Source organism: Fusarium coffeatum (genome assembly GCF_003316985.1).
Source record: "Fusarium coffeatum strain FIESC_28 chromosome Unknown BRIP53273_contig_7, whole genome shotgun sequence".
Taxonomy (NCBI): Eukaryota; Fungi; Ascomycota; class Sordariomycetes; order Hypocreales; family Nectriaceae; genus Fusarium; species Fusarium coffeatum.
This window is the reverse complement of record NW_022157806.1, coordinates 38,536-60,397: the sequence shown is the minus strand read 5'-3', so window position 1 is coordinate 60,397 and position 21,862 is coordinate 38,536. Positions and strand designations below refer to the sequence as shown.

The window sequence follows — 21,862 nt, the reverse complement described above, 5'->3', positions numbered from 1 at the left end:
TCTTTTCTTTTTTTTTTTTACAACACACTTTTGCACTACACTTTTATTGACCTGGTATTGGTATATGCTTGAGATTACAAATGTTAAGTATTTCTGGTCCCTATGTATGCCTAAAGAGTGTAAACAAGCTTTCCTCCAGACACCTTATCAGCTCTCAGTTCGTCCAATCCTTTGAGAATACCCTCGAAACCACTACCACCTTGGTTCACAAAGGTCTGCGGAGCCTTGAGCTTACCCTCCTCAAGAAGCTTTCGGGTAATCTCCCAAAAGTCTTTTGCAAACTCAAACTCATCAGGCTTGGCTGGTGTCTCAGAGCCCTTGAAGAATCTCTCACCAAAGATGGAGTACATCAGAGTAACATAGGGTCCATCCACCTTCGGGTTTACATCCAACAGTTCCTTCTTGTCTACAGGGAGGAGAGTCGCGTACTTTCCGCCCTTTGTGCTTAGCGAACCGGCACAGACGGCTGCTCCTAGACCGGTGCAGTCCCAAGCGAGCTTCAAAGTATCATTGGTGTATTTGCGGATTTCTTCAGCAACGTTGGGAGATTTGTAGTCGAAAACAGCTTCAGCTCCAAGGGACTTGAGATAGTCGAAGTTGTGTGGGGAAGCTGTTGCGATAACTTTCATGCCTGATAGCTTGGCGAACTGGATACCATAGATGCCAGTCGCAGTGCTTCCGCCATAGATGAGAATGAAGTCGTCACTCTTCTTGCCTTCGTTAGGACGCGGTAGACCCAAAGTCTTATAGAGTCCTTGGCCCTAGTCGTTGATCAGCAGCTGGTCTTCGCCTCGGCAGACATATACTTACTACAGTCGCAATAGAAATACCGAGGGTTGCAGCATCTTCGTCGCTTACATTGTCTGGTGTCTTGATCTGAACATCGCCTTTGGCAACAATATATTCAGCAAAACCTCCGTTCTCATGCTGTGTTCGATCACTAAAGAGTGTTAGCGAACATCCATTTTCCAAGATAGCAACACTTACCCTCCATGAACCACTCCGCTAATGCGATCACCCTTTTTGAAAGGCTTGGTCACTTTGCTACCAATTTCCTCGACGACACCAGCATAGTCGCATCCAATTCGAGAGCCAGCGTCGGCAACTTCAAAGTCGATATGCTTCCAGTCTGTGGGGTTGATACCAACGGCATTGACTTTAACAAGCACGTAATCGTCACGGAGCTTAGGCTTTGGAACTTCTTGGATAGTGGCCTTGCCCTTCTCGACCATAACGATGGCTTTGGTAGTCATGGTGGCGGTTCTGTATGAAATATGAGGAATGATTCGATGAATCTGGCTTAAAGACAGGTATGGAATAGTTGAGCTTTTGTAAAAGGTTGAGATCACTAATGGCGTCATGATGGTGGACCAAAGTGACGATCTGCGTCATTGATAAGTCTTTGTGCTATCATTTATCATATATATCATGCTGTGAAGCAAATATTATAAATCCCCCTCAATCAACCGTATCATGCACGGAGTTTTTGATAATAATTCCACTTCTTGAAAGAAGCGTCTTGGCTTCTTAACTCAAGAATGAATTTATAAGCTCGAGTCTATCGATAATGCCTCTGATTGGCTACATGAGCTTCAACGTTATGTATGGAAAACATAGTATTCGTAATCAACTCCTCCCAATGAGCTCATACAGGATTCATGATTGATCAGCTCTAATCCTTGGTAGCGATAGCAACCGTGACCAACGCGTCATTGCGATATACCTGCGTCTTATCAGGATTGAAACCTGCCTCCACCAATTCGTTCTTCATTTGCTCTTCCTGCGAAAATCTGTCTTGTACTGGCGTTGAAGCAGCTACTTCGAATGAGCTAACTATAGCGATCCCTCCAGGCTTGAGAGTTCGATGGACTTCTTCCAAAGCAAACTTCGCAGCCTGAGGGGATGGGAAAGGCCAGTTGCTGAAAGAGTGGCTGAAGTGGTTGTTTGAAAAGTCTAGATCCTAATCTCTAGTGAGTATTGAAGTCCTCAACACACAATCTAGGTAGGACTTACTCGAGCATCCATGACATGAGCCTCCAAAGGCCATTTGTTTCGCTTCGCCTCCTCTTCGCAGCACATGATAAACTGAGGGTTATCGTCAGTCGCCTGGATACGAAAACCCTTTGCCGATGGTGAAGCCCTAGCTATGATGGCTTTCGACACAAGACCAAAGCCACAGCCATTGTCGTGGATCAGGTCCGTTGACTTGATGGGATCAATGAGGTTAAGTGAGAAGTTGACAAAGTCATTGCCGCTTCCCCCCAGCTCACCCGAGTCTTCTGTCTTATGCTGAGTCATTTGGTGTGTTTCAAAAGATAAAGACATTATGATTAGAGAAGGTTAGATTGCGGTGAGCGAATAGTGATCTCATGGTGAGAAACGGCATATTTAAGCAGAGACAGTTGTCCACTCTCTTATCTTGCTGACAAGAATGAGGCGGCCTGCGGTGAAGAAAGTGGGGTGAAATGGTAGAAAAAGCAAAGAAATGGCCCTGTCTGGGCATTGTTTTCAGCTGCCAAGGATGTTGCAACAAATCGACACCAATACCTCGCAAATACGAAAAGAATGTGCTGTAATACGACGGGTCAAAGCGTAAGCTGATGTGAGGCGCGGTGGGTTGATTGTGGCTATGACTTTTTCTACGTGGATCTTTCTTCCACTGGATGAACCAGCAGTTAGGCTACTTTATTCCTGTAGCCTACCCACCGTTCACGCAAAGCCAACAGTATCTAGCAAAGCGTCCAAGGAAGATATACAAATGAGGGAGCTTTCTGCCGATATTTCCCATCGAACAAATGTTTTCTTAACAGATTTGTACTTCCAGTTGATCTTTGCAATCGCTCTCTTGCCATCATGACTTTTCAACCCCGCTGCGGATCTTGCTCTACGCATCCGCTAGGCTCTTAACAAAGACGCCTATAAGATCTAGAATATGCCATGGAAGGCAAGGAAGGCTCTTTGATAGGTCTTGTTTAAACCGGAAGAGGCTACATCTCGGCTTCTCTGGTATAGGATAAGGGGTTGTAAGGCTGAAAACGTGAAGATGAACATGGCAACTCCCGAGTCAGTTCCGCGGAAGAGATGTGGAGTCTTCTTCTTCTTCCCCGCAAACCACATTCCGGAGCAAGCGGAGGAGTGAGATTCCATATTGTCGGAAGTCAGAAAGTGGAGATCGGAAGCCGGGTCTTGGATTACTTGGTTATTAGTTTGCTCACGGACTCGCCGGCTATGTCTATGACGAGCGAATGGGGACTTTATAAGATATCAACATCAACGATTGTTCTTCTGAAAGTCAATAAAAGCAGAAATAAATCTCCTTAACCTCTTGGCTTCGTCCTTCATCCATCATAAACCACACGCAATGGCTGAATCAACAAGCAACCAAAAGCCCTTCGACATTGCCATCGTCGGCGGTGGTATCGCTGGTCTCACTCTTGCCATTGCTCTTCACCGTCGCAACATCCCCGTCGTCCTCTATGAACGAGCTGATGATTTTCACGAGATTGGAGCTGGAGTCTCATTCACACCTAATGCTGTGCAGGCGATGAAGGTCTGCCATCCTGGTGTCCACGATGCTTTCCACAAAGTATGCACCTGGAACGCCTGGGAATCTAAGAAGGAGACTTGGTTCGACTTTCTAGACGGCACTACCGAAGAGGACAAGACTGAGTTCAGCATTAAGACTTCTTTGGGTCAGAACGGAGTACACAGAGCTCATTTCCTGGATGAGCTCATCCATCTACTACCATCGGATAGAGTGCAGTTCGGCAAGCAGATCGAGGAGGCACATGAGGATTCCGATGGCAAGATCCGCATGACCTTTTCTGATGGTTCAACGGCACACGCCGATGCTTTGATCGGTTGCGATGGTATCGGATCTCACGTCCGAAAGTTCATCGTGGGAGACAACCACCCATCTGCCCGACCACAATATTCTCACAAGTACGCTTACCGTGGTCTTATCCCTATGGACAAGGCGATTGAGGCTGTGGGTGAGGAGAGAGCACGAAATGCGTGCATGCATGTAAGTTGATACGAGATGCTTTTTCATCTGATACTGACATATACAGATGGGACCCGATGGACATATCCTGACATTTCAAGTGAATCATGGTGAGAAGCTGAACATTGTCGCTTTCCGCACTGATCCGCATGAGTGGGACAACCCCAGAAAGATGACAAAAACTGCTCATCGACAAGACGCTCTTGATGATTTCAAGGGATACAACAGTCAAGTGCGAAATCTCTTGAAGCTCACAGAAGAGACTCTCAGTGTCGTATGTACTTTCTTCCTCTCATATGAGCTTATTACTGACAACCGCAGTGGGCAATCTTCGACACAGGCGACAACCCCATCCCTACCTTCTACAAGGGCCGGATAGCCATTCTCGGTGACGCAGCTCACGCCTCAAGTCCTCACCACGGCGCAGGAGCCGGATTCTGTATCGAAGACAGCGCCGTCATGGCAGAGCTACTAGCCGACAAGCGGGTGCAGACTCACTCAGACCTTGAAGCTGTGTTTGCAGCATTTGATGCCGTGAGAAGGGAGAGGACACAATGGCTTGTGCAGAGCAGCAGATTTATCGGCGATGCTTATGAGTGGCGAGCAAAGGGTGTAGGAAAGGATTTCGTTGGCATTGAGAGGGAAATTAATGAGAGGATCACCAAAATTTCGGATGTTGAGATTGCGAGATCTTGCGAGATGGCCTGGGAGAAGTTTGGCGAGAAACAAGGTTGATCGTTTTTAAGCTTTAAATAATACTTTTAACACACACTGAATCAGACACGTGAGATAAAGAGCTTCCTATGCTCATTACAAGTGGTACATTTGTACCAATTTACGTAGTCGGATTTGCAGAAATATATCCGACTCGACCAAATACAGAACCAGATCTCGCCATAGATATGCATGAGATTGCGACAACATCAGATCATGATATCCCACCCGCCATCAGGCCTGGAACAAGATGGTTAGTTTCTCCCAATAATCGATTCATAACGTCATCCATGGTATTGTACTTAAAAGAGTGCCTGTCTCGCTGTGCCTTGGGCATCTCGGTGATATCATAATGCTGTCCACCGATACGTGTTGGACCATCGCCATGTTTGTTGCCGTATGCCTTGAGCTTCACCATCCAGTTAGTAACTCCATCCCATCGAATTCGAATAACGTACCTTGGTTCCCCAGTTGACATTATTACATCTCTTCATATCCTTGGCCCTCTTCTCGCGATTATCAATAATTTCATCATAGTGCTTGTCAAAGTCATGAGGAGCGGTGAGTTCAATGTCGGCTTCTTCCGCAAGGTCGATAACCTTGTAGATCCACGAGCAGCACTCCTCGGAGAACTCGCAATCGATCTGTTCGCGACCCCAGCGGACGAGCATGAAGAGGACGAGACCGAGGTTCTTAATTTCGGAGTCGGGCTTGAAGACGTCTTGCTTCTTGAGTGCGTCGATGGTAGCGAGGGTCAGATAGCCGACCATTTCGCTGATGGCTTCGCACTTTGCTGGATCATCACACACTGTAGCTATGCGTTAGAGCGCGTCGCGAAGATGATGAATGCGTTGCACTTGCTCTCATAGCTGACGATACCACTGCGAAGAATCAGAGCTAGACCCTCAACTTCAGGCCAGAAGTCACGATAGCTTGCCTTGGCCTTGAAGACAGAGTTGAACTGAAGGAACTGTGCACCAATTAATTGTGTTGCAAAGGCACACAGTAAATGGACAGACTTACAATGTTCTCCATGAGCTCATGCATGCCGTAAGCAGTGAAGTCGTTGTAAATGTGCAGATCAAAGTCATCCTGATCGCGCTTGAGAGCTTCAACCTGCCACCAAGTCAAGCGATCATGGGCGCGCATTGTAAAGTACCAAGGCCAGTCAGGATGAAGCGATGCAAGCTTGCCATAAGGCTTCTTGTCTTCTCCCTCCTCCTCTCCATCCTTCTCACCTTCCTTGTCCTTCTTTCCACTCTCTTCCTCCTCGTCTACCAAGCTCGAATCGACCGACTCTTCATCCTCCTCTTTTCGTTCCGAGCTAGGAATAGGCAAGCAGATAAAATCCCAGTCATCATTCCCCTCGTCGTCAGGAACAGTGCCATTCTGCTTCATGGCTTCCTCTCTCATCTTCCACTTCGCAGCAGGCAGCTTGAGACCCGCCTTATGAGCTTCAAGCCAAGGACCGTGATCCTCCCACCACTTGCGACTGTTCAAAGTCATGGAACGATCAGGAATCGCGTCAACTGCAGCGACCCAACGCGAGGGCATGGGTAAGTTCTCAATGACTTTTGCCTCTACGCATTCAGAGGGTATGAATTGAGGCATCATGGATTCTCCTTTAGGACCTTTTGGGATGCGACGCTGGCGAGAGCCTCGAGGGCCTTGAGAGCATTCGCCTTGCTCCTCTGCATTGCCGGTCCTCGCGCTCTTAGACGCGGGCTGGTTATCTTCGGCGTCGGCGGCCGGGCGCTTGTTCTGAGCTTTTCTGGGCGGCATTTTGTTATAGTTTATGGTCAAGATGATGATAACACTAAATTACGTCACATAACGGCTGTAATTTAAGGGGATGAAACTCAAATTTGATCGGCCGTGTATAGCGTTACGTCACTGTGTAGCCACAAGAAAAAGCAACTTTTGGTGTTTGCGCCAGACGCGTCGAAGTTACCCTGCACACGACGTGTTTTTTGCGCGCATCGCATATAATCAAGCACTAATAGAGAGCAAGGTAATAGTATTAAGGTGAGAGAAATAAATAAAGTATCGAAGATCACTTAAAAGTCTAAACCGTTGGGTTTGTTTGTCAGTCTTTTAGAATATGTCGCTTGGCATATTAGGTTAAAATTGGAAGATAGAATGGTCCCTACCTCAAGGTGTCATACGAATTAGCCCCAAGAGCATAAGAGATGAAATAATGTGACCACCTTATGCCAGCTTAGGCTAGTATTTAGGCTACTCTATTTCTGTAGCCCAAGTCTTGGAGGACATTTTTTCTAACACCCACCTGCCTACTGACATGGCGCAGGGTTAACATCCGGATGCTTTTAAGAATATGCTTCTCAAAACCTCAAACAGTCAAGGGGCATGAAGCAAGTTTCTCAGATTTAGAAGAAATCAGCAGCATCAATACACATGGAGCAATAATCAATAATTGTCGAGTACAAATGCCAAAAGACAGAACCTGTCATTGACCTTCTACATCTTGTTCACCTCGAAGACAAACCCGCGCGCGATTGATCTACATCCATTGCTCCACTAAACCAGGCACAAGAACGTCAACTCAATTCCACAAATTTCCAAACTTGGGTCGGAGATTCTTACCTTTCATGCCAAGAGCTCGCGCTTCGTCAATGACAGCTTGCGGGATCAGTTCCTCCAAGCTGTTCATCTCTGGTTCCCAATCAAGCGTCGCCTTAGCTCTGTCAGCCCCAGCACGCGCGTTTGTTCCCAGCAGTACGGATCCGCGAGGAATTAAACGATCAAACTCCTCAGCATCGACCTCATCCACTTCGTTGCTCGGAATCAGGTTGAAGTCATTTGCAGCGATGGCGACTCGTCGCGAGATGTCGCCAAATGGCTGTCCACTCTGTTAGCATGCTGCAAGCACTTGAACCGCATCAGAGAACCCACCATTTCTCCCACACCAGTAAAGAAAACTCCATTTGCGCCCCAAATGTTTTCATCTTGGTCGCCTTCAGCCGCCTTCTCTACTAATCGGAGAAATAAGCAACTCAAGTCTTGGATGTGAATGTTGCCCCATCGACTCTCGCCAGGTCCAACCCTCAGTCCCCGCTGGCGCTCCAGTGTCGCTTTGGCGAGGTCCGGAATCTGCATGCTTCGCTGATTGCCAGGTCCACGACCCTTGCCAAAAATGATTGGTGGAATGATGAGGGCTGTTTTAACAGGCGATTCTTGTTCGTTCACCGAGAAGATGTAGTTATCCACAGCGCGATTGGGGTGCTGCTTGATGAACGATTTGATCGAGTCGAGGCCGCTCAGGTCATTGTAGATGACATCACTACCCGAGCCAAAGACCCGCGTCTTGTCAGCGAGTTCACCAGCTGCGAGTGCGCTTGCGCCTGAGATTTGGATATAGTACGGCGATTTAGAGCCTTTGGGTTTGTTCGCAAGAGCTTCGTAGATAGTTTGGACGCTTGCTAGATGGCCGGTAGCTGCCAGATCTGCAGGGACAGTGACATTAGCGAGCGCAACAAAAGCGGGGGACTGTCTGGAACAGACGGATCACAATGTCGGCTTCCTTTGCTTCTTGAGCGATGATGTCTGTATCATCGAGGCCGCCGTTGACGATCTCTACTTGCTTGAAGACTTTGGTAATTGCAGCGCCCTTGGATGCATCTCGAACCAAAGCGCGAACTCTGTATTCACGGTGCGATTTGAGCAGCTGATGGAGGACGTCGCCCCCGATGTACCCAGAAGCGCCAGTGCTATTCAGATCCATGTTAGCTGGTGGAAGCCGCTAAGAGAGGGACACTGACAGGAAGATTCTTGTCATGGTTGATGTTGTTTGAGATCAGTAGGTGTAGAATGCAATTATTAAGATGGATACTTTTCCTTTTGGTATGAACTGAAGAAGTTGTCGGGCTGGTCTGCACCTTCCTTCATTGTGAAGTGTTCCAGCGTGCCTGCGTGCTTACAGTGGCTTTAGGCTCTCGAGCGCTGTGCCGAGGCCTGAGGTTTCCACTTGCATGTTGTTTCGCAACAAACATTGCTTCAACTTGAACCACCGCCAAAGAGTGCCACGCTGCAACGACATCAGGGAATCCGACATTTGGTCTCAGGACATTTGGTCTCAGGAAATGTCAAGACTCGTCTTATCCTCGAACCTGCGCTATAAACCGTCGACGCATCCATGCTACTCCGATTTACTAGGCGGGCTTTGGCCAAGCGCCAAACGCGTTCGAATTCGCGTCCTTGAAGCAGCCCTCCTGCAGATGCGACAATCCCACCACCACAATCGACCGGAACATATCTTCCTGGAATCCTATGATATGACCACGATTGGTCCCATCCATGTCATTCGAGATCTGGCTACGGAGTACGAACTGTCACTCATAACGACCCCCGCAACCCGCGATCCACACTTCGGGACAAGACACCCCGAGTATGATCCCCTCTCGCCGTCGACATGTCATCGCTTCGTGATGTCCCCAATAATACCGCGTGGGGTTTTCGAGATTGGGGGTCACTTCCGGCCCGCTATATAAGCATGGACGGCGCTCCGTTCTTCAGTTCCAACCGATGAACTTCCCTACGAATGTCAACACCATGGCCGAAGATCAAGCATCGAGAAAGCGATACGCCGTCGTCGGCGCGGGCGGCCGATCCAGCTTCTTCTACTCAGCTATCGCGACCGATTACAACAAGACCTCCTGTATCGTAGCTTTCTGCGATACCAACCAAACTCGCATGAACTATGCCAACTCGAAGCTCAAGTCCCTCGGGCATGGCGAAGTACCGACTTACCTCGCTAGCAACTTCGACCAGATGATCAAGGAGTCCAAACCTGACGAGGTCATTATTACAACCATGGATAGAACGCATAACATATACATTGTCCGAGCGCTAGAACTGGGATGCAATGTCATTACGGAGAAGCCTATGACTATTGATGCGCCGAGATGCAAAGAGATCTTCTCGGCGGTCGAGAGGACGGGCAAGAAGGTTCGCGTGACGTTTAATTACCGATATGCACCCCACAACACCAAGGTCTTTGAGCTGATCAAGTCGGGGGCCATCGGAAAAGTCACCAGTGTTCACTTCGGTAAGTAGGAATGACAGGCGATGGAGGGCATGACTGACACGAGTATAGAATGGATGCTCAACACAAGTCACGGAGCAGACTACTTCCGTCGCTGGCACAGAGACAAGCGCAACAGCGGCGGTCTCTTGGTCCACAAGTCAACACATCATTTCGACCTCGTCAACTTCTGGCTCCAAACACGACCCCAAACTGTTTTTGCGACAGGCGATCTTGCATTCTACGGCAGAGAGAACGCAGAGAAGCGCGGTAAGACCGAGTTTTATTCCCGCGCGCACGGCAGTGAAGTCGCCAAGTCCGATCCCTTCGCACTGCATCTCGATCAGAACCCTCAATTGAAGGCCATGTACCTCGACGCCGAGCATGAGGATAGCTACTACCGCGACCAGAGCGTTTTCGGTGACGGGATTAGCATTGAGGATACGATGAATGTACTCGTCAAGTATCGTAACGGAGCCAGTCTCTCCTACTCCCTCACAGCTTACGCGCCTTGGGAAGGCTTCCGAGTGAGCTTCAACGGAACGGGCGGACGGCTTGAGGTCGAGATTGTGGAGAATAGCTATGTCAACTCTGGCGGTGACCAAGCTGCTGAGGGTTCTATCGAGAGCCGCAAGATCCTGCTGCGACCTCTTTTCGAGAAGCCACGAGAAATCCAGGTTGAGGAGGGTGTTGGTGCACATGGAGGTGGAGATACAGTGCTGCTGAACGATCTGTTTGGAACACCGGTGTCGGATGAGTACATGAGAGCGGCGAGTCACGTTGATGGAGCGGCTTCGATACTGACGGGTATTGCGGCTAATAGATCCATTGCCACAGGTCAAGCTGTCAATGTGGACGATATTCTGATGGTCCCAGATTCTTGAGATAATTATATACACAGCTGCGATGTACAATACAGCAATAGGAGATGACTTCAGTCCCAAATGGTGTCAGCCATGGCTGACTTGACCAACCAGTCCTTGCATACCCAGTCAACCCGCTTCGCAATAACAGGTATCTCTACAGTAGATACATCAAGCATCCCGCAGGGGTCGTAAACATTCGCATCATCCATGTCGACAAGCGGTGCGCTATACTCATGATACGCAACAACGACCTTGAGGGGACGAGCATAGCTAGAGTCTCCTCCCTTTTCCGGATTCCACTCCCTTCCACCAATCGAGCGCTTAATGTTCCAAGATTCCCGGCGCAGCACATACGGCATCGCTATGACGAGATGTTCGAGGGTGCGAGCTCTAGCGACGTTGTACCAGAGTTGTTCTTCACCCAGGTTGATCTTGAAGCCAGATAAGCGTCGCATCTTGGGCCATATTTCGCCAAGTTCGAGCCCAGCTCTCCAGAACTCTAGGACAGGCAGACCGCCAAGAGTGGTAAGCTCTTCAAGGTTGGTAAGTGCTCGTAAACCCTGGGAGAAGAGAGCGTCGATATGCACGTCAATGCTGTATTGCTGTGCGATTCTGCGGTAGGGGAGGTCGACGATGAGACGGCGCACGGAACCGCCTAATTTGACAAGTAGGTCTCTGATCAATCCGCCCGTTCGAACGGACTGGATCTCCTCCATACTGAGGCCAAGGTAAACGGAGGACACCTCAGAGAGCCGCATAACCCGGGGAAGAGTTGCTGACGGGCCATCATCTCCCGAATCCTCGGAGTCGGCCAGACATTTCAGAAAGCTTGTCAAACGAGGGATAGAGTCGATATATACGCAATGCTGTCGTAGAAACCTCGTCGCGGGCTCATACGTAGCTCTGCACACCCGACTCCAAGCGATTAAGTTCTGCACATCGGCGTGTCCAACATCAACGGTGCGGTTGGGGCGTCCAGGTGGTATTGTCGCTTCGAGAATCTGAAGGACTATTTCGTGAGGGATATAAAGATTATGCGTCATATTGATATGAATGGTGGCTGTGTTTTCCCTCTCATCAATGGAAGTGAAGTCAGTCTTAAAAGCGATTGAGTTTTCGCGGTTGCCTGTTAGGCTGCGGTTTAAAGAATTGGCATGGGCCACCGACAGCTGAAAGGAATATCCAGAGCAACGGATTCAACTCGCTAGGCAATAAAATTAATAGAGCCCACCTTGCCCAGATTCTAATAATTGGTGTTGACTGTCAATTATTTGTAACTGCGCGACACGTTGGGGTGAGCTTTCTGGTGTTTGCAAGTTGTTGATGCGACGCTTGATGCCCTGTAATCATCAGCTGTTGGCGGAAACAGCAGTGAGAGTCGTAAATTTAGTGGGCTGCTTGCAGGGCACCCCCACTAATTTGTGGTAAGCTAGAGGGTCAGCTCCAGAAAGGCATCCATTTGCTAACGGCAGATGGAATGGCCGAACCAACAATTTCTGCTGAGGATACAAATCCATGCTACATGAAAACACAGACTTGCAAGGCATTCTTCATTGACTGATTGCCAAGGAGTGCTACTGATCGTCAACTCATTGCTGACGCCCCCAATTGATCAACATCAGACAGAAGCCTGACCAAACACAAAGCGACGCGGGCGTCAGAAGAGATCATAAGAGACAAAATAATTTGGTCGTCTTATGCCTTCTTAGGCTCGCGCTTAGGCTAGCTTTAGAGACCTGGCGGGGTAGGAATGCGGAGTAGCTAATGCCCAGGCAGCCATTTAAAGAACAACATATTAAAGAATGCCCAGCATAAATCTCATCTTAAGATCATTACATTCATTGCATTCATATCTTGTCCGTCGCCAAAATGACAGTTAAAGCTGGCTCTCTACCCTACGAGTCCTCTTGGTACAATGACTCTGCGCGCTACGAGTACCTCCGGAGCGATCTCTTCTGGACACTCGCAGCCTTCATCTTCGTCAATTGCTGGTGGTCCGCCAAACAAGTCGACTCCTTCGACACAACACCTTCTGAGCAACCAACTAAACCGTCAAGATTCTGGCTCAAATATCGCATCACTTCACGCCTTTCCAAATACATCGTCTTTCTGCTCTGCAGCCTAATCCTGCCAATGCACCTCCTTCATGGCTCTTGGGTTCTCAAGTCAGCGTGGCGAATTACTTTTGGGCTGGTCAATCGCACGTACCCTGCCATGAAGCCGCGCATCCTCGGGTTTCTCGTCTACTCGCCTCTCACTGCTATCATTCTACTTGGCTGGGCTGTTGTTTTGGGATTTGGGATTGTGATTGTGGGAACGCAGGTTTTATTGATTTGCAGATTATGGGAGATGACGCCTTTTGATCTTTCTTATGTGGAGGAGATCAAGGACAAGGGTGAAGGAGAAGGGGATTGGCAAGAGATCAAACAAGATGACAGCGATTCAAAGAAGGATAAGTAGGTCGTTGTTTAGGCCATTCATTACTATAGAAGCTTAATGGACTTGAAGTCACTCTTTAGTCTGACTTCTAGAATCGCGACCAAGCTTACTCGTCTCGCTTCTCAAATGATCCTTTTTGTACATACAGGAAGCACCTCTAAGCCCAGTATCTCATAGCTGCTTGCGAGTCTTCTTGAAGAATCTCGAAGTGTCACCACAAGGCAGCTCAAAGGGAAGCGCATCGGCACACATGGAGGCAGCGCAGCTGTAGTAGCCCAATAGTCCAGAAATGAACCCAAAGACACCGGCAGCCGTCATTAGACCCTTCGCAACCTCGAGCTTGCCGTCAGCATGGGCGAAATTTGACGCTGCGTCGAGAGTGAAACAGAAGAAAATGGTGGTGAAGATGCCGAATGAGACGAGGTTGCTAAGCTGTTGTCAGTGTCTGCGTCACGGTCTGGCAGGAAAGGTCTTACATAGGTGCTGATCCCAGCATGAAGAAAAGTGTCAAGACAGCCCAGACTAGAAACTCCGTTAGTCTATAGTGAAGTCAAGAGAAGACAGGATTGAACAAACTTAGAACGTAGAACCCAAGGGCGTTGTGATACTCGGGAGTCGCCCCCCCGTAAGACTCAAGGACACCAAGAGACGGGCAAAGGATAACTCCATAACCGCCATAGAACACGGCTAGAAAGAAAGAGTGAGTCTTGAATTACACAGCTTCTTTTGGTCGAACTCACCATAGGCACTTAGTGCAGAATATCCAAAGGTATTGCCACGAGCCATCTCCCACTGAGCAGACACAAACATACATAGGCCAGCAGCAAGGCACAGGTTGCCTATGAAGATCGTTTGCGTCTCGACTCCACGGAAACCCATCATCGACAAAGACAGAGTTAGTAGGGTAGTTGCGAACGTGCCCATGGCTAGAGGGGACTACGAAGCATGTACTGTTAGTCCTAGATCACGATCCGGAAAAGGTGGGTGTACAAACAGGGTTGCCAATCTGGTGTCCCAGACTCACTGCCGTGGGCGCAGGGGAGTTGGAGCGGATCTCCTCAATGCTCTTAGTTGCCATTGTGTTTCCTGTTGCAATTTTGGATATCTGACTGATGGTCTATATCGAATCTTTATACTTGGCGAATCGCCCTTTTATAACCATTCCCCTTCCCCATTTCACAATCGTTTTTCGTAGGTACCTTTCTGGAGCCGCGTGTTCAACAGTTATGTAATAATTACACTTCTGCTACCACATAATCTACATATTTAAAAACGCCATCGAGACGCAGGAGTTGAAAAACTCAGACTTTGTTGACTATGGAGGAAACCGTTAGCTAATAAGTGTGCGCCGGCCCGGTCTAGTCCCCCGATTCTCCCCGGGATCATTGCGGGGTTTGGTGTTTTCATGGGGTAATAAAGTATCACGGGTTAGTTAAAAAGAATGAAAGAAAATTAAAAGAAGAGACTGTGTGGGGAAACAGGTTTGGGCTAAACCGCGAGTATCCTGTTGTGTCTTGAATCTCGATCTTTGTCTTGGTCTGGGTGACAACGGTTTCCGGGGAAGTTACCGCTGGGTTGTTCTGCCCTAATGCTTACGGTCGTTGATTAAATGGATGAATGTGCACCCGCTAGCTCAACCTGAAGAGACTTAGGAATGTGCTTTATTCTGGCAAAAATGCTTGAACAGTCAGACGGTAACCTGTCAGAGACGAAGGCAAGAATGTGGTTCCGCCCGGGATCGAACCGGGGACCTTCTCGGTGTTAACGAGATGCCATAACCAACTAGACCACGGAACCAGTCCACTTATTGCTTATGCGTGTAGGATTACTTCGTCGGGATCATATCCTTAGTGGATACCTGCAAGCTGTAGTAGGTTAGATTCTATTTGATGTTGTGGAAGTGCAAAGGCTACTTTGTTTGGAAGGGTTTCAACAGGCCATGTGATGCACCAACTATATATAACATTGCGAAGATGGCATGTCGTAACTCGTAAGTGAGGAGACATTTGCCAGTAAAATACCCTAGCATGAAGAGACGTGCGGGAAACGATAATCAAATTCGAAATTTACCAAGCATCCCTAGGGTAGCAAACCTTATCGATAACAAGAACGGTTATGACGTAGATATTCCCTCAACCTTGTGAGCTGTCAAAAGAAATGACCGCTGAGAACAGGCAAAACAAATCTATTTAACCATTTTGCAACAGTCAAGACCAACATAACGACTGCTCAATGTTGACGGTCAAAGCCCTCAAGGGCAACCGTTCCGTCACCCACCTGCCGCCCTACAGCTTGGCGATCCGAAGCAAAAACAAGGTCATGTCATTTGGGGGCCATTAATCTCATTGGTCCGAACCTGGTAGGACTACTGATTGACAATGAATGCAAGCCTCATTCGCCGTTTTTGTAATCGGGACCGACATCAATGACTTCCTGCCACCTCTTTCTGCACAGTGACATAGCATAATCTCGTCGAACATCAATCCCTTCAGCTCTCTAAAGCCCCTCTCGTGTCATCGCCCTTCTGTAAAGTATTGCCTGAACTCAAAAATCGTTGATCCGAAACCACGACCCATCATGTCGAGCTTTCGTCCCCATCCATTGCCTTTCACAAGCAAAGATCCTCGAATGCAAGACCCCAAAGGCGAAAACGTCGATGGTGGAGACACAGACCTGAATCACTTCTCAGAAGCCATCTTCTCTTGCCCCGTAGTTGTCGCTACGGAGCCGGCATACGCGCTCGCCCGACAAATCAAGAAGGCCAAGCAGAAGAGGGCCGATAAAAAGGCAGCAGAAGCCGAAAGCTCTGCTAGCAATGCTAAGAAAGAGAAGTGGTACGCAGATGATAAGGAGGAATGGAGCGACTCAGAAGACGAGCAACATATGCGTCAACGTGTTCAACGGGATGATACCTGGGCTCCTGATCTGAGTCAAACTCGGATGGAGGAACAGAAGTGGAAGGAGACGCAAAACAGGATGCGTCTTTGTACACCTGAATGCCCTGCGTATTATAAAGACAAGTGTTTAGCGCATGAGAAGAGACAGCCGCAAGAGTCCAACAGTTCTGGGACCTCGGCAAGCTGAGGACCTTTTATGGCATTCGTGCGTGAATGGAGGATGGAGTGGAACAGCCAAGGTCAAACCATCCATGTCGTTCAATTGATATTTTTAGCTTATCCAATTTCTTTAAATAAATAATCACACTATTACTGGTTGTATCATCTCAGAAGTACTTCTCGTAAACCTTGGCCGTATCCAAAGTCACTTGATCAAACGGGATCCAGTCTTGACCCGTTGCCTTGACAGCCTTGCTTCCATTAACCAAGAAGCCTCCCTTGGGTGTGCTATAATCCTGGTTATATCCTTTTCCAGGCTCACCTTCTCCAATGATGCTCTTCCTACCAGGGTACGCCTTGCGTAATAAGTCGCGATAAGCTTGAATGTTGGCATAAAGGCGATTTCCGCCCGCGATATATCGCTGGCCGTCTGCAACCTCCTTCCTTTCCACCGCAAAAGCAACAAGTCTGGCAACATCGCGCACATCAACATGCGTTCCATTTCCAGGTCCTTGAGCGGGCATATCCTGGCCATTCATGATGCGATATGTTACGATGGCTGTTTCGCTGAGCTTCTCGGGATCTTCAGGTAAGATCAATGGCGGTCCAGCGACCCAGACTGGGTTGATGGCTGTCATGGTGAAGCTGATGCTGGCAGCATGCTTTTGTCGAAACTCCCAGAATGCGCGCTCTGCTTTTAGCTTGCTTGCGATATAGATTTGATGTCCGGTCGCGTCCGCCCCAGCTTGAGAAAGCGTATCCTCAATTTGGTCGTTCCAGTCTTCTTCCGTGTAACCCTTCTCCGCATACTTTGGTGCTCTTCCTCTAACGGTCACAATAGAAGACATGTAAACAAAGGACTTGATGCTGGGCTCATCGAGGGCAGATTTCAAGATTCCGAGCGTGCCTTGTACAGAGGAATTAATGACGTAATCGATGTCTGTGTTGGAAAAGTCAACTGGAGCGGCGAGGTGGGCAATTGCTGTCGCGCCTTTGACTGCATTATCGAAGGCTCCGATGGCAGTCAAATCGGGAACCAGAAGCGTAGTAAGTTGACCCGAGGATGCATATGTAGGTAAAGCCGAAGTAATGCTTGAAGCTGAGGATTGGCTTCTAACAGCCGCACGAACAGAGTAATTGGCAGCGAGAAAGGCCTCGACGGTTCGTGCGCCGATGAAGCCATTCGCGCCAGTGACGAGTACGATACCCTTGGATGATGACATGTTGTATTGGATATTAATGGTAGGGAGAAATGTTTGGGTTGAAGCTGTTCAATGAGAGAAGCCGGGCATATTTAAATACCCCATCTAGCTATGCGATAGATTGCCATAAGTAAGGCGCGATGAATTATGAAGTAGAGATGATCAGTGGTTCGGTCTTAAGAATTAGCGACGGAGCGTCCGTTCGCGGAGTTTACGGTTATCACCGACCGTAGATATAGTGTCAGTTTAACTTTATGACGCAAGGGGAGTATATTCTCTTGGTGGTCCACTATGTAAAACCACAATTAAACTTTTATAATATCCATTGCTGACATGAACTTTCATAGTGATCATGTAGGACTCGGTGCATAGTACAAAAAGGTCAACATCGATTCCCAACAAGAGCCCGCTCGACGTTTTCGCAATGTTGAATCCCAGCTTACTCCTTGTAGAACTTCAGTGAGTTGATGGTCCAGTATGCTTCCTTGAAAGCACCAGGTTGGTTGGTAACATAGTCGTCACAGGTAGCATAGCCAGTAGAAGCTCTGCATTCCTGGTTCCAGATACCCTGGTCAATGTTGCTTCCGCAAAACGCCGTGTTGAAGATCTTCAATCGTCAGTATTTTTTAACAATCCACACGACGTTAACGATATCTTACAATAGTCTGCTTCTTGAAGTACTTTCCAACATCACAGTTGCCATTAGCATTGACAAACTGAGTTGTAGCAGGTTGAACCCAACTGTTGGGGTTAGGCCTGCCGTTCGTGATGTCGGCCGGAATGTTGTTGCGAGGGAACCACCAGATCTTCACGGCCCCTGTTGTCAGCCAAGAGACGTATACACCGCCCTTGTTGGCGTTGAAACTCTTGCCGTAGGAGCCAGAAGGCATGGTGTTGCCGCATCCGGCACTGCTTTCGTTAGCTAGATTTGTGGAACGGATGATCGATGCACATACAAGTTCTGTCCATTGGTACAGTATCGGGTATCGGAACCACCCTTGTCGCAGTTGTTTCGGGGGTCAAGACCTCCGGGACGGTTGAAGATGCACGCTCCGCAGGTGTGCAAAGAGACATAGTTGCCATTCTGGTTGGCGTTGATGCCTTCGATGATGTCGATCTCCCCAACAGGGTCCTCTGCAAAGTTGTAAGACCAGCTACATGAGTTAGCTTTCTATATCAGGATGCTTTTCAATGAGACTTACTAGGCAGGCCAAACACCACAAGCTACTCCAGGCATATGCTCGATATCGGCGATCAAAAGGTCACCCGAGGTGTAATATTCCTTCGATTCAAGACGAACGCTGCCACGTCCATGCTTAGATCCGCTGGGGTTAAGGGGACCGGCTACGTTGGCAGAGTTGACACCAAGGTGAACCTTGCCATTGTTTGTGTGGACAATGCCAGAGCTCACTGCTGCACTACGACTCAAGTAATTGACAGAGCCACCAGTTGGATCACCCTCGTAGCCAAGACCCTCGAAATAGGCGCGCTGTAATGCGTCAGTAATGCTGCTTGAAGTGCTGGCTGTTGAAAATATTTTACGTCTCTGAAGTTGAATGCGTCCAGGAAGTTGCTGGAGTCATACGTCTTCCTCAAAGTGAAGGCAGCGTTTGCCTCAGCGGCAGCGAGAAGAGCAAGAACAGTGGCTTTTAACATGGTGGAACGATCGCCTTGGGCTTGACGAGACTATGAATGGTTGTCTACCTGAGCCTCATGTTCAACTGTGTTCCTCTGAGCTTTATATACGTTTTCATCTAAAAGATGGATCAAGATATCCGCCCCTGTCATCGTAAGTGAGCTGATGATGGATCGAAACTGACTGGTGGAATCCTTCGACCCGCCCAGATCCCTGTATTCACCACTCCATGAAGAGATTTATCGTAAATCTCAGGTCCAGAATAACACCAGATAAGTACTCAATAAGGCTACATGTAAGATCCTACCCAATTATGCACTGCAATTGGGAGTTGAGCTATTTACCCGACTTGGCATGGCGTCTAGCAAGAACTGGAACCAGGATGCGGGAATCCTCCGATAATCCTTCAAAAATGAATCAGGACGGGACCTTCTACATACAGCCTAGTCGATTGGCCATAACCGCCAGATGGCCAAAAGTCTTGCCACGACACTACAGCATTTCTGTATTTTGACCACTCAAGTCGTCTCCTGTGTATATGTTCTGATGCAGGGCTGGTTGCTTCACTCATCCGATCTTCATTAGGCTCGGCCCGGCCGCCATAAATATCCTGGGCGTCCGATTATGCATATACGAGATAGACGTGCATTTGGACCTTTGGTATTCGCCTAATAAAGCGGATCGCATGTTCTGCACCATGAGGTTTCCCTCGGACTCGGAGCCAAGCAGCGAATCCGAGGGTAGTCCAAAAAGTTAAAACGTGGTTTTGCATGACACCTTTCTGGTGACTCTAGAACATATAGGTCAGTATCCTTTGAGGAGCTTAGATTGCCCCACTGAAGCAAATCATGGAGTAAGAACCTAATCGGAGGCGTTTATACAGACGAACACCTCCGAAGGGACAGCGAGGTGCCGCGATAGAGACGACAAACAGGTTGCGCGGGTTATAAAGAGCTCGAATGTGTAAGCTTGGCCGATTCAAATATCAAACCCTCTCCCAAGAACTATAGGGCGATTCTGGGTGAGATCTTCGAAGAGGTTTCTGTATGAGTCATGGGCAAGAAAACTTGGGTAATGGGCTTCTTTAATTCCCCGAAAAGTTCTAAAGCACAACAGGCCACAATATAGATCATTTAAATATCATTTCAAGTCGCTATTTAACTTTTGTTAAGATGCAGAGTTATTAGGTATGTTCTATTAGACATAACCAAGGTTCGTGAAAAATCAATTGATGCTGTTCAGAATAGAATTCAATGCGAGCTATCGATATTAAAATTGCTCCCCCTCATCAATTAATTGTAAAAAGCTCAATTTCGTTTCAAAATGTCTCTGAAAGTCACGTATTATGGGTCATTTGCGATCGCGTTGAGGAAAACCATGATGCTAAACCGCAAGTTATGACTTCACTTGTCAGCCTAAGTCAGCTCCGCCACGGTATATAGGCAGCAATCGTTTCTGGTGTCAGCCTTAGGCCCCGCTTCCTCAGCACCATATAAAAGCGCGACCTCAGATCAAGAATTACTATTAAACAACCATCTTCCTTCATCAACATCAAAATGGAATCACCTCTGGCAGGAATACAACTATCTCCTCGAGAATCCCGAGTGATTGGCGCCCTGCTAGGCGTCCATTGCGGCGACTCCCTCGGTGCAACAGTCGAGTTCAAACTCCACAGCATGATTCGAAAAAGCTATCCAAACGGTCTCCGAGACATCGTCGGCGGAGGTCCGTTCGGGTGGCCGCCCGGCCATGCAACAGACGACACAGACATGACCCGCGGTGTCTTGTTGGCCTACCATGATCGCTATCATCGCGATATTGATGAAGACATCGCTCGACTAGCTGGTGACCACTTCCTTGACTGGATGAACGGGAACTGGCCGGACAGAGAAAAGGGAAGTTCTCCCGAGGACATGGGTTGCGCTACAAGCACTGGCTTGGATAACTACGAGCAAACGAGAGATCCCGACAAATCTGGAAGCGGGCAGGGACAAGCCGGTAACGGGAGCCTGATGCGGTGCATTCCTACCGGTCTCTTCCAGACAGATCCAGAGAAAATCATCGAGGAAAGTCAGCGTATCAGCAAAATTACTCACGACGACACACGATGCACCATATCATGCGCAGCGTATAACACCATCGTTTCCAAGCTCATCAACCAAGTCCCCGTCGAGGAAGCTATCAAAGCTGGTCAAGCTGTTGCAGAAAAGCTCGAAGGCGGGGAAGGCGTTGTGTATGAGGCTATATTGCTTGGTGAAGCGCTCGATATCGCAAGACAGGCCCGAGAAGGACCGTCATCTAGACTTCGGGGTCAAGGTAGTGGCTATGTGCTGGAGAGTCTGTCCCTGGCTATTGCAGCCATCCTCGACAGCAGAAGCTTGGAAGATATAGTAGTTGATATCGTGAGCATTGGGAAGGACACAGACACAAATGCTGCGATTGCTGGTGGACTTCTGGGAGCCAGAGATGGAGCGGATGCTATTCCTCAGCGATGGAGAGCTGATTTGCAGTTTGGGGATGAGTTTGAAAAGAAGGCTTTGGATTTACTTCGACCGGAAAAGAATTAAGCAGGGAAAATGCTTCTTACTTAGTCACTCGTGTAAACTAGATAGCTAATGGTATGTGCCGTTGTCTATGGAGACAAGGTCATACAAATTGACGATTATTTCCCAGAACGGTACTACCGCCAATTTTACAGTTCCGAAGAGCTTTGGGGCCGTATCCAGAAGCATTAAAGCATGCCATCATAAGAGGAAAGGACAAGGGTCGCGGGTATTATCCTCGGAGAGCGACAAGGGATACACGTGATGCAGATTGCGGGGTTGACCCTTGGGCACAGTCTTTATCCATGTAGTCTACTTCTCCCCCAGATTTCTGGCTTTTCCGCCCGTTTCCCCAGATCATC

The 21,862-nt window shown here is 48.4% G+C and overlaps 13 protein-coding genes across 13 annotated transcripts; 5 read left to right on the top strand and 8 right to left on the bottom strand.

The window, feature by feature from the left end:
• Nucleotides 1-110: 110 nt before the first annotated feature.
• On the bottom strand, nucleotides 111-1,253 carry FIESC28_00327 (uncharacterized protein; the record flags this gene model as incomplete). Its single annotated transcript, XM_031154478.1, has 3 exons — nucleotides 111-761; nucleotides 811-940; nucleotides 988-1,253. The coding sequence occupies 3 exons, from the start codon at nucleotides 1,251-1,253 to the stop codon at nucleotides 111-113; spliced, it is 1,047 nt and encodes a 348-aa protein (XP_031021492.1).
• A 419-nt stretch (nucleotides 1,254-1,672) lies between these two features.
• On the bottom strand, nucleotides 1,673-2,325 carry FIESC28_00326 (uncharacterized protein; the record flags this gene model as incomplete). The annotated part of the gene is made up of 2 exons (XM_031154477.1): nucleotides 1,673-1,960; nucleotides 2,014-2,325. 2 exons carry the CDS (start codon nucleotides 2,323-2,325, stop codon nucleotides 1,673-1,675), a joined length of 600 nt encoding a protein of 199 aa, XP_031021491.1.
• A 1,036-nt stretch (nucleotides 2,326-3,361) lies between these two features.
• FIESC28_00325 (uncharacterized protein) lies at nucleotides 3,362-4,738 on the top strand (the record flags this gene model as incomplete). Its single annotated transcript, XM_031154476.1, has 3 exons — nucleotides 3,362-4,024; nucleotides 4,071-4,277; nucleotides 4,325-4,738. The coding sequence occupies 3 exons, from the start codon at nucleotides 3,362-3,364 to the stop codon at nucleotides 4,736-4,738; spliced, it is 1,284 nt and encodes a 427-aa protein (XP_031021490.1).
• Nucleotides 4,739-4,926: 188 nt separating this feature from the next.
• FIESC28_00324 (uncharacterized protein) lies at nucleotides 4,927-6,499 on the bottom strand (the record flags this gene model as incomplete). Its single annotated transcript, XM_031154475.1, has 5 exons — nucleotides 4,927-4,957; nucleotides 5,020-5,126; nucleotides 5,176-5,525; nucleotides 5,597-5,687; nucleotides 5,741-6,499. The coding sequence occupies 5 exons, from the start codon at nucleotides 6,497-6,499 to the stop codon at nucleotides 4,927-4,929; spliced, it is 1,338 nt and encodes a 445-aa protein (XP_031021489.1).
• Nucleotides 6,500-7,280: 781 nt separating this feature from the next.
• Nucleotides 7,281-8,513, bottom strand: FIESC28_00323 (uncharacterized protein; the record flags this gene model as incomplete). The annotated part of the gene is made up of 4 exons (XM_031154474.1): nucleotides 7,281-7,577; nucleotides 7,631-8,181; nucleotides 8,240-8,445; nucleotides 8,497-8,513. The coding sequence occupies 4 exons, from the start codon at nucleotides 8,511-8,513 to the stop codon at nucleotides 7,281-7,283; spliced, it is 1,071 nt and encodes a 356-aa protein (XP_031021488.1).
• A 773-nt stretch (nucleotides 8,514-9,286) lies between these two features.
• FIESC28_00322 (uncharacterized protein) lies at nucleotides 9,287-10,642 on the top strand (the record flags this gene model as incomplete). The annotated part of the gene is made up of 2 exons (XM_031154473.1): nucleotides 9,287-9,782; nucleotides 9,831-10,642. 2 exons carry the CDS (start codon nucleotides 9,287-9,289, stop codon nucleotides 10,640-10,642), a joined length of 1,308 nt encoding a protein of 435 aa, XP_031021487.1.
• A 50-nt stretch (nucleotides 10,643-10,692) lies between these two features.
• FIESC28_00321 (uncharacterized protein) lies at nucleotides 10,693-11,667 on the bottom strand (the record flags this gene model as incomplete). Its single annotated transcript, XM_031154472.1, has 1 exon — nucleotides 10,693-11,667. The coding sequence occupies one exon, from the start codon at nucleotides 11,665-11,667 to the stop codon at nucleotides 10,693-10,695; it is 975 nt and encodes a 324-aa protein (XP_031021486.1).
• An 826-nt stretch (nucleotides 11,668-12,493) lies between these two features.
• On the top strand, nucleotides 12,494-13,084 carry FIESC28_00320 (uncharacterized protein; the record flags this gene model as incomplete). Its single annotated transcript, XM_031154471.1, has 1 exon — nucleotides 12,494-13,084. One exon carries the CDS (start codon nucleotides 12,494-12,496, stop codon nucleotides 13,082-13,084), a length of 591 nt encoding a protein of 196 aa, XP_031021485.1.
• Nucleotides 13,085-13,234: 150 nt separating this feature from the next.
• Nucleotides 13,235-14,141, bottom strand: FIESC28_00319 (uncharacterized protein; the record flags this gene model as incomplete). Its single annotated transcript, XM_031154470.1, has 5 exons — nucleotides 13,235-13,490; nucleotides 13,540-13,585; nucleotides 13,640-13,750; nucleotides 13,804-13,999; nucleotides 14,058-14,141. The coding sequence occupies 5 exons, from the start codon at nucleotides 14,139-14,141 to the stop codon at nucleotides 13,235-13,237; spliced, it is 693 nt and encodes a 230-aa protein (XP_031021484.1).
• Nucleotides 14,142-15,640: 1,499 nt separating this feature from the next.
• FIESC28_00318 (uncharacterized protein) lies at nucleotides 15,641-16,147 on the top strand (the record flags this gene model as incomplete). Its single annotated transcript, XM_031154469.1, has 1 exon — nucleotides 15,641-16,147. The coding sequence occupies one exon, from the start codon at nucleotides 15,641-15,643 to the stop codon at nucleotides 16,145-16,147; it is 507 nt and encodes a 168-aa protein (XP_031021483.1).
• Nucleotides 16,148-16,286: 139 nt separating this feature from the next.
• On the bottom strand, nucleotides 16,287-17,342 carry FIESC28_00317 (uncharacterized protein; the record flags this gene model as incomplete). Its single annotated transcript, XM_031154468.1, has 1 exon — nucleotides 16,287-17,342. The coding sequence occupies one exon, from the start codon at nucleotides 17,340-17,342 to the stop codon at nucleotides 16,287-16,289; it is 1,056 nt and encodes a 351-aa protein (XP_031021482.1).
• A 418-nt stretch (nucleotides 17,343-17,760) lies between these two features.
• On the bottom strand, nucleotides 17,761-18,977 carry FIESC28_00316 (uncharacterized protein; the record flags this gene model as incomplete). Its single annotated transcript, XM_031154467.1, has 5 exons — nucleotides 17,761-17,928; nucleotides 17,981-18,230; nucleotides 18,278-18,475; nucleotides 18,524-18,810; nucleotides 18,864-18,977. 5 exons carry the CDS (start codon nucleotides 18,975-18,977, stop codon nucleotides 17,761-17,763), a joined length of 1,017 nt encoding a protein of 338 aa, XP_031021481.1.
• Nucleotides 18,978-20,513: 1,536 nt separating this feature from the next.
• FIESC28_00315 (uncharacterized protein) lies at nucleotides 20,514-21,524 on the top strand (the record flags this gene model as incomplete). The annotated part of the gene is made up of 1 exon (XM_031154466.1): nucleotides 20,514-21,524. One exon carries the CDS (start codon nucleotides 20,514-20,516, stop codon nucleotides 21,522-21,524), a length of 1,011 nt encoding a protein of 336 aa, XP_031021480.1.
• Between the last annotated feature and the right edge of the window lie 338 nt (nucleotides 21,525-21,862).